A 10,085-nucleotide genomic window follows, 5' to 3' on the forward strand; every position below is an offset into this window, starting at 1 on the left:
TTGTTGATGTGTTTATGTTGGCCACTCTGACTGGCGTGAGATGGTACCTCATTGTGGTTTTAATTTGCATCTCTCTGATGGCTAGTGATGCTGAGCATGTTTTCATATGTCTCTGGGCCCTCTGTATGTCTTCCTTGCAGAAGTGTCTATTCAAGTCCTTTAACCATTTTTTAATTGGGTTGTTTGTCTTCCTGGAGTGGAGTCATGTGAGTTCTTTATATATTTTGGAGATCAGGCCCTTGTCTGAGGTATCATTGGCAAATATGTTTTCCCATACTGTTGGTTCTCTTTTCATTTTCATGCTGTTTTCTTTATTTTTTGATATATTTATTGTTTATGCTATTACAGTTGTCCCATCTCCGCCCCTTCACTCAACTCCATCCTGCCAACCCCCTCCCTCCCACATTCCCCCCCTATAGTTCATGTCCATGGGTCATACTTATAAGTTCTTTGGCTTCTACATTTCCTACACTATTCTTATCCTCCCCCTATTTTCCACCTATCATTTATGCTATTTATTCTCTATACCTTTCCCCTCTCTCTCCCTCTCCCACTCCCCTGCTGATAACCCGCCATGTGATCTCCATTTCTGTGGTTCTGTTTCTGTTCTAGTTGTTTGCTTAGTTTTCTTTTGTTTTTGTTTTAGGTGTGTTTGTTAATAACTGTGAGTTTGCTGTCATTTTTACTGTTCATATTTTTTATCTTCTTTTTCTTAGATAAGTCCCTTTAACTTTGCATATAATAAGGGCTTGGTGATGATAAACTCCTTTAACTTCACCTTATCTGAGAACCACTTTATCTGCCCTTCCATTCTAAATGATAGCTTTGCTGGATACAGTAATCTTGGATGTAGGCCCTTGCCTTTCATGACTTGGAATACTTCTTGCCAGTCCCTTCTTGCGTGTAAGGTCTCTTTTGAGAGATCAGCTGACAGTTTTATGGGAACCCCTTTGTAGGTAACTGTGTCCTTTTCTCTTGCTGCTTCTAAGATTCTCTCCTGTTTCATCTTGGCTAATGTAATTATGATGCGCCTCGGTGTGTTCCTCCTTGGGTCCAGCTTCTTTGGGAGTCTCTGAGCTTCCTGGACTTCCTGGAAGTCTATTTCCTTTGCCAGACTGGGGAAGTTCTCCTTCATTATTTGTTCAAATAAGTTTTCAATTTTTTGTTCTTCCTCTTCTCCTTCTGGCACCCCTATAATTCGGATGTTGGAACATTTCAAGATGTCCTGTAGGTTCCTAAGCCTCTCCTCATTTTTCCGAATTCTTGTTTCTTCATTCTTTTCTGGTTGGATGTTGCTTTCTTCCTTCTGATCCACACCATTGATTTGAGTCCCAGTTTCCTTCGCATCACTATTGGTTCCCTGTACATTTTCCTTTGTTTCTCTTAGCATAGGCTTCATTTTTTCATCTACTTTTCGAAAAAATTCAACCAATTCTGTGAGCGTCTTGATAACCAGTGTTTTGAACTGTGCATCTGATAGGTTGGCTATCACTTCCTCGCTTAGTTGTATTTTTTCTGGAGCTTTGAAGTGTTCTGTCATTTGGGCCATTTTTTTTTTTTTTTTTTGTCTTGGCGCATCTGTTACTTTAAGAGGCGGAGCCTTAGTTGTTCACCAGGGCGGGGTAACGCTGGTCATTGAGCTGTGAAGCTGTAAGTGGGGGAGGGGCCGAGCTGGAGCAATGGCGCCCGCTGCACTCTCCACCAGATTTCAGACACTTACTCTGCTACCCACAATCAAATTGGGTACCTCTGGTGGTATTTCCCGAGTGGGTGGGCTTGTGCACACTCTAGGCTCCTGTGGTTCTCTCCAAGGACCTCTCCTGTGAGGCTGGGAGTCTCTCCTGCTGCCACCCCAACCCCCACAGGCGCTTTCAATCAGAGGTCTGAGGCTTTATTTCCCTGAGCTGGAGCCCTGGGTTGCGTGGTCTGCTTTGCTCCCTGCTGTTCGTCCCGGTTTATCTGTCTCGGTTTATCAGACCCATAGAGGACCATACCAAGGCACATCATAATTACATTCTCCAAGATTACACAGAAGGAGAGAATTTAAAAGCCACAAGAGACAAGGGGACAGTTACCTACAAAGGCGTTTGCATAGGACTGTCAGCTGCTTTCTTAAAAGAGACTTTTCAGGCAAGAAGGGGCAGGAAAGAAGTATTCCAAGTCATGAAAGGTAAGGACCTACATCCAAGATTGCCCTATACAGCAAAGCTTTCATTTAGAATGGAAGGGCAGATAAAGTGCTTTTCAGCTAAGGTCAAGTTAAAGGAGTTCATCATCACCAAGCCCTTATTATATGAAATGTTGATGGGATTTATCTAAGAAAAAGAAGATAAAAAATACGAACAGTAAAAATGACAGCAAACTCACAGTTATTAACAATCACACCTAAAAGAAAAACAAAAGCAAACTAAGCAAACAACTAGAACAGGAAAGAATCACAGAAATGGAGATCACATGGCGGGTTATCAGCAGGGGAGTGGGAGAGGGAGAGAGGGGGGAAAGGTACAGAGAATAAGTAGCATAAATGGTAGGTAGAAAATAGATAGGGGGAGATTAAGAATAGTATAGGAAATGTAGAAGCCAAAGAACTTATATGTATGACCCATGGACATGAACTAAAGGGGGGGAATGTGGGTGGGAGGGGGTGTGCAGGGTGGAGGGGAATAGAGGGGGGAAAATGGGACAACTAGTAGCATAATCAATAAAATATGTTATTAAAAAATAAAAAAAAGAGTAGTATGGGAAGTGGAGAAGCTAAAGAACTTATATGTATGACCCATGGACATGAACTAAGGTGGGGAAATGATGGTGGGTGGGGGAGTAGATGGTGGAGGGGCATAAAGAAGAGAAAAAAGAGACAACTGTAATAGCATAGTCAATAAAATATATTTAAAAAGAAAAAAAAGAACCAATTTTCACCCTGGTGGGGGATCTCTAAGCACCACTGAGAATGCATGATCTTGAAGCATTCAGCAATTGAAGGAATTTAAGCAAAAGTGTCTAACTACTGCTAATATTTAATGGCATATAAACCACCACAAACATCATCTTTCCTATATAGATCAATAATCTTCACTTAGAAGCTCCAGAGAAGCAAATTCTTAATCTCCTGATGTTAAGAAACCCAAATCTTTCCGAAGTATCTACTGACTCTTCCTTCGTCCTCCACAGGTAAGTCTACAGACCTAGCAAGCATTACCCTCAGGTTAACACTCACCCCAATGAAGTTCTTTGTTCAACTTTAAAGCATTTTAGTTATATGAGAAAGCATAAACACCATCAAACCATTTCCTACTCCAGCAACTACAGAAATGCACTTACCTCCTGCCGTTTGAAGTTCTGGACATATTCTTCAAACTGTTCATCTTTTGTCTCATCAGCTTTCCCAAGCTTCTGAAGGACCTAGTTTGCAAACAAGACAAAATGGTTTGCTTTAGTAACAGTTTCACATAATAGGCAGAACAAGGCTGCTGTTTTGCTCCTCTGAGAAGTCAATCTTATTAGCCCAGCTAGTTTTTCTGTTCTAGAAGCATCTTGGCTTGGTGGCCTTGGAGCTGAGCACACTTGGATTTTAATTACAGTTCCACTGCTCACAGGCTGTGTGACCTTGAGCAAATGTCATGGTAGTTTGCATTTATTTATTCTTTTCCTCCAGTAGGCCACACAGGACTTAAAGACAAAAGCTACGCCTTACCATTTCAGTCAAAGTATCTGGCACAACGCTTGATGCATAATAGGTACTCAACTTTTGTTAAACAGTGATCCAAAGTGATTTGACTGAAGTATTAAATTACTTCATAGGGATGGTATTACTGGAGTCAGGCACATGGTAAATTCTCCCCCACCATGTTCTACGATAATATTCCCTTCAACTGAGTGAACACTCAAAAGGGCACTGAACTACTCAAGGCCCCATGCTAAGCACTGGTCATCCAGAAATACAAAAACAAATAAAACAAGTCCTCAGCACTTAAGCTTAAGAAATGTGTAATCTAGTGGAATAGACAAGGCAGACTCACAAATAACAAAGACAATCTGTCATAAGCAACATGAGTGGTTGCAAAGTTTTGTTAACAATGCCCCTTAGAGATGAGGTCAGGGAATGCTCTGTCGAGGTTTTCAAATTGTGCTGGAAAGTCCAATAGACAGAAACATGTCAGACTATATTCCAGCCAAAGAAGTAGCCTACGCCAAGATCACTGGAAAAATTGTTATGCATTGTGGGACTAAGGCGGAGTAGTTTAGTTTTCCTATAGCACAGTATTAGGAAAAGTAATTCTCAGAGATATAGCAAAAATTACATTGGGACACAGCAGAAGGATCCTGAGAGCAATGACTGGATTCACTATTCAATATTCCCATATCTAATTTCTAAAACACCAACTTATTCAAGAATATAAAAACTCCATAAACATTGCCTTCTCAAAATACATACATCTTATGACATTACACAATACTTGTTTATGAAATGTAAACATCTGGGCATTAAAACATATACTCACACAAACCACTTTCTGTGGCTAGGTTTTACATATAGATTATGCTAATTTGTTTCCTAAAATCAAAGATATAACCTTGTACAAATTAACAAGTTTTAATGATGCCTTTCAATACAAAGACAGTGAGAAAAATCACCTAAAACTTAGGAAGAGACAAAAGACATCGTTGGGAGTCCTTTTTTCATGCAGTGCTGGACTGGCACTTCCGATGGGCTTCCTATCAACTGGGCCATTTACAGCCCATAGAGACAGAGGTTAACCTGAAGATTTTTTTTTTTGGAAGAGATGCAAACAGTTTCTGTTCAATGGAAGGATTAACCCCAAAGGTTATACCTTATGATCCTGCAGGACATTAACCAGTTTGGAATATAATTCAGGAATCTTATTCTAAAATCCTTTTATTAAATAGTTACAAATACCCAGCTCTTCAAATATATTTTGAATCAGTTTTTTTAAAATAATATTCTTTTTATTGTATTTTTTCCATGACCATTAATCCCCCTTATTCTTCCCCCCCACCCTCCTGCATTACCACATTGTTGTCCACATCCATGAGTCCTGTCTCCTTTTGGCTTGATCCCTCCACCTCCTAAAACCTCCCTATAGCTATCATCCTGCTTTCTATCCATGAGTCTATATCTATTTTGCTTGTTAGTCCAATTTGTTCATTAGATTCCATGATTCCACATATCCACTCATATATGAAATAATAAATATTCTTTTTTTCCTGCCATCTTCCTGGATGCCTCATTAATTAATGAGTTGAATAAAATTTACGGCACATGTTTATTTCATGTTTACATGAAAGTCTTGTTTTTAAATTTTGAAAAATTATACTTTAACAGGATCAACTTCATAGTGTATTGTTGCTATTATTTTTATTACCATTATAATAAGGAAGATAGGGCAAAGCAAAATTTCACAGGCTACTTGCAAGAGAAGTAAAATTCAATGACATGAGGATTCCTGGCCTTATTACAAGATCCCCTCCCACCCACTCCCATCTTTTTAATTCTAAATGCTTCTTTTTTCCTTTTTTTTTAAAGTTAGGTCTCCCAAATGACCTCCCACCAGAAACACACAGAAAAACTAAAGTATCAGGGGAAAGACAACTAGTATTCATCACATGAAGTCTTTCCTAATTCTTAAAATCTACTTATTCATTAATTTTTAATTTTTCTAGATCAGGTAAGTCATTGAGAATCAGCAATACCTCTTCTGATGGTAGCAGTTCACAAAGGCCAGGAGACGCCATCAAACTCTCATGAGGACGCAGCAACAGCTCAGTTCTACAACTTTGTATGTTAGTGAAAAAGAACTCTTGTTGCAGTGAGTGGAGGGAAAAACAAACAACATTGAGGATCTAGAATGTGCCTGAAACTGCAGAAAGTGATTTACACATTACCTCTTCAGTTCTCGAAACATTCCTATCTGGTACTTATTTTGGATCACACAGTTAAGTGGCTTGTTGGATACCCTCAAGAAAATCCCCATTCTGAGGTCTGATACCTCTATCACCATTACGTATAGTCTTCTTCTCATGGGAAGCCCATAAGATTTATGCATCAAACTATTTTTCTCATTCTCAACCAAAATCCCTATAGCCTACTCTACCCTAAGAAAGACATATCTCCTCGGCTGCACATCTACAACAGTGGAGGGGATCTTTTGCATACCCCTTGCTTAAAGTCCGTTAGTTAAATTTGAAACCATGATTCCTTGCTTTTCATTTCTAGCAACTGTACAGTATAACTAAAATAATACAACAAAAACTGATACTGAGTGTAAAGAGAGGTAAAAGAATTATAATTAGATGACACCATAAGCCCACGCTTTCTCTTCTAAGAAAATAGGAAAAAATCCAGAACTCCTTGAGTTATAGCCTACCCACACCTTGATGTCAGCTTCCTGAGGCCGGGAGCCACAGAGGAGAGATAAGCAAGGCATGGGACAGACACAGGAGGGATCTAGCTTTTTGTTTTATTATTGTTGTTCAAGTACAATTGTCTCCAATTTCACCCCACCACGGCCCCCGCCCCACCCATCCCTGCCTCCCACTCTTGAACCTACCCCCTTTGACTTTGTCTATGTGTCCTTTATACATGTTCCTTGATGGACTTTCCTGTTTTCTCCCATTAACCCTATCATCCCTTCCCTCTGGTTACTGTCAGTTTATTCTTTATTTCCATGTCTCTGGTCATGTTTTGCTTGCTTGTTTGTTTTGTTGATTAGGTTCCACTTATAGTTGAGATCATATGGTATTTGTCTTTCACTGCCTGGCTTATTTCACTTAGCATAATGCTCTCCAAATCTATCTTGAGAACCTTCTTCACGTTATTCACTACATTAGGAACTTTGTGTCTATGATTTCAGCTGACCCTCACTGCAGCTTGCTCATCCCTATTTTACACATGAATGAACTGAGACTCAGAGAGGTCAGGAAACCTACCCAAGATCATTCCCTTAGCAAGTAGCAGAGCCCAGATTCAAACCTACTACTTACTCCCCCCGCCGGGTCTTCATAGTGTCTTCTCACAAAGACAGTGCAAATGGGCTAATCCACCCAAGAAAATAGATGCTTATAACACAGTCCTAAAATATAAATGCCAATTTTCTCTAAAGATGAAAATTTTAAGGTGGTCACAGAGAGTGGTAACCAACACAGGTGCTGAATTATTTGCCTTTATTTGCATATATCCAATCCATCCATCAAAAACCATAACGATTCTTCTTAAATAACAAAACTTGTTTCTCTTCTCTTTTCTATACATTTTAATGTGTTATCTGAGATTAAAGAGCTACCTTGCCAAACCATCAGATTCTACAAATACCATCATTATCTCCCTTCTCATTTTCCCAATGTTACCAAACTCTCTTTTCTAACATACCTCTTTGGATGGACCTGTTATTTCCCTCCGTTAAGTCCTATTATGGTTTCATGAACTAATTTCTCAAGGAGGATTCCAAAATCCCAATGCCTTTGTAATATTCTTATGTATCAAGGGAGGCAGCACATACCAGGAAGAGTGGTGGTTGGAAGGGTGGTGAGATCCTGAAGTCCTAGTCCTTAGAAAACCATTTAGAGATAGAAAGACATATGGAAGTTAATAAACAAAGATATATTTTAAAAATAAAATTGTATGCAGATTCATACACATTACCAATTATTCAATATCATTCAATTTCATAAGCCAACATTACATATGAATAATATAAAAGATATATTAATCTTCATTGCAAATTTATTATTTTAAAGAAAGTTCTAGGGCTCCAGTCACAAAAACATTAAAAATACAAATAATCACTCTTATTAACTAAAATATCCTCATGTATATAAGAGTCTTTTTGAAAGGAAGAAGAAAATGCTGCATTTCTGAAAGAACTGGGCACCTGCAACTATGGAATAATTAATAAGAAGAAACATGATATTATGTATAAGTGTAAAAATAGAAGACTAATAAATATTTTAAAGTTAACAGTGGTTATTTCAGAATGGTAAGATTCAGGCTGATTATTATTTTTTTCTTTATAGTTTATATTTTCCATGATTTCTCAATGTTTCTTATTAAGTAATAAGGAAAAATCAAAGATAAATAAATAAGAGTTTATTATGCTGATACCCCATACAGTAGATTTGTGTATTAGATTCCAATAAAGTTTATTTCTTAGTAACTGGTTGAAAGACTAGTGAGTGAATTAATGTCAACTGGAAGAAAGATTTGGGGAGGCAGCCCTAAGGGACCTGTACCTGATTCAGTAGTTTATGTGTAAGGTGAGGGTATTAATGTATTGGTGGAACTACCAAGGATACATGGCAATGCCAGCTATGATGCCTGACATTGTTTAATGTTAATAAGTATCTACCATTATTACAGATATTTTTAGCTAAGCCTATTGAATAATTTCATCAATGGCATAAATGATGCATTAACAAAAAGCTGGGAAGGATATTGGATATATAATATGGTAATCAAAATTCACAAAAAGATCTTTAACAAGATGAAATTCAACAGGGATAAAACTTAGGTCAAAAATATAATTCTTCAAGTACCAAATTTATGTACTCAACTTTCAGCCAAAATTCAACAAACAGAATGGGATGGTAAGAATACATGGTTTCTGTCCTTAAGTAGAAATAAGGAATAACTTTAGTTAAAATGAGTCAACAAAGTGATGTTGCTGCCAAAACATCCAATGTAATCTATCTCAGGCTGCACTAATAAGTGTGAGAGCTACCAAGAGAGAAGTTCTGAATGCTTCTGTGTGGTGGACAAGTTGGTAAACACATAAATACACAGACAACTTGGAGCCAGCTAAAGGAGCCCCCAGAAAGGCAAAGAGAGTTGACACCATAAAATAAGAGGCATATTTTATATAACTGGTATATTACCAGGGAGAAGAGGAGACCATGGGGAAAAGAATACATCTGTCTTCAAATACCTAAGTACCATCATAATGATGACTCTTTCTGTCAGAAACCAAGATCAAGAAGGAGAATCAGCAAATAAAGGCTATATAAAGAAAAAACTTTGCATTTAACATTTTATCATGGTTTTCTGGAAATTAGTTTGTTGGTAGAGGTAATTAGCTCACTGACCTAAGAGTTATTTGATAGCTCACCAATAGAGGTGATAGAGAAGAGATTTATTCATCAAACAGGTGAATGAAGTGAGTCATATTTCAATTATCTTCTAATTCTTGAATCCATAATAAATTTATCATGTCAGACATTTTTCCTAGGGGAGAATACAAATCACAGTGAGTAGTAGGCAGAGAAGAAAGTCTGTTCATTTCTATCTCCAATTTATATTGACCTACAGAAGACTGCATGCCATGCGAGGAGCTATAGAGAAGCAAGATGCCGTCTAGAGACTGATGGCATGATGGTGTGGAAGTGCGAGCTGTGGGACTGGAGAGTATGAGGCTGGCATGGTAAACAGGGCAGATTATGGAAAGGCAGAGTCTGCAAAACTAAGGACTCTGATTCCCTTATTCAGACTGTAGGGAGCCAGTGAAGTTTTCCCCTGGAGTCAGCTACTAGGTTAGATTTGTGCTCCTTAGTGACAACATTAAGGAGAGATTAGAAGAGAGCAAGGCTGGAAAAATAAGACCAGTTAAGAGGCTATTTAAATAGGCCAGGTAATAAATGACAGAGCCTGAACTAAAAAACGGAAAAAAGTAATCCTTAATAAGTAAATATGAGACAGTACTTAATGGCTTATGAGATGAAAAGGGAGAGAAAACAGGCAAGGATGGCCTCAGATTTCTGCCGTGGAGGATGAGTAGCTCATCTGCCATGAATCCCCAGATGGGGGCAGTGAGTTGGTTGTGGTACAATTCCAGGGGGAGGGAAATGGTTTAGATGTGGGATTGGAAAAGGTAAGACCCCAAACCACATCACAGGACTTTTGGATGGAACTCAAGGCCCACCTGAGGCAGAAACCATGAATGTGCAGTAGCCTACATTTACGTAGTTTTGTGATTTTTCTCCAGCAGCTTCAATAAGGGTGATGAGATTAACCTGCTACATAGCAAATATCTTAAGGCACCAAAGACACTGGGACCTAGAATTGAGATAACAAAAAC

General features: G+C 38.4%; 1 protein-coding gene across 14 annotated transcripts in view; it reads right to left on the minus strand.

Moving 5' to 3' along the window:
- AMPH (amphiphysin) overlaps positions 1–7,565 on the minus strand; it is a 161,257-nt gene extending 153,692 nt beyond the window's left edge. For 13 of the 14 annotated variants that reach the window (XM_053926512.2, XM_053926520.2, XM_053926516.2 and 10 more), the window contains exons 1-2: positions 5,713–5,788; positions 3,322–3,402 (exon numbers count right to left, since the gene is read on the minus strand). In XM_053926512.2, the coding sequence (XP_053782487.1) occupies positions 3,322–3,402; positions 5,713–5,754 (123 nt within the window). In that variant the 5' untranslated portion in view covers positions 5,755–5,788. Of the gene's footprint in view, positions 1–3,321; positions 3,403–5,712; positions 5,820–7,517 lie in introns of those variants that run through there. The other variant, XM_045193272.3, reaches the window with a different exon arrangement.
- Positions 7,566–10,085: the final 2,520 nt, after the last annotated feature.

This window comes from Desmodus rotundus, chromosome 6, assembly GCF_022682495.2.
Source record: "Desmodus rotundus isolate HL8 chromosome 6, HLdesRot8A.1, whole genome shotgun sequence".
Classification (NCBI taxonomy): domain Eukaryota; kingdom Metazoa; phylum Chordata; class Mammalia; order Chiroptera; family Phyllostomidae; genus Desmodus; species Desmodus rotundus.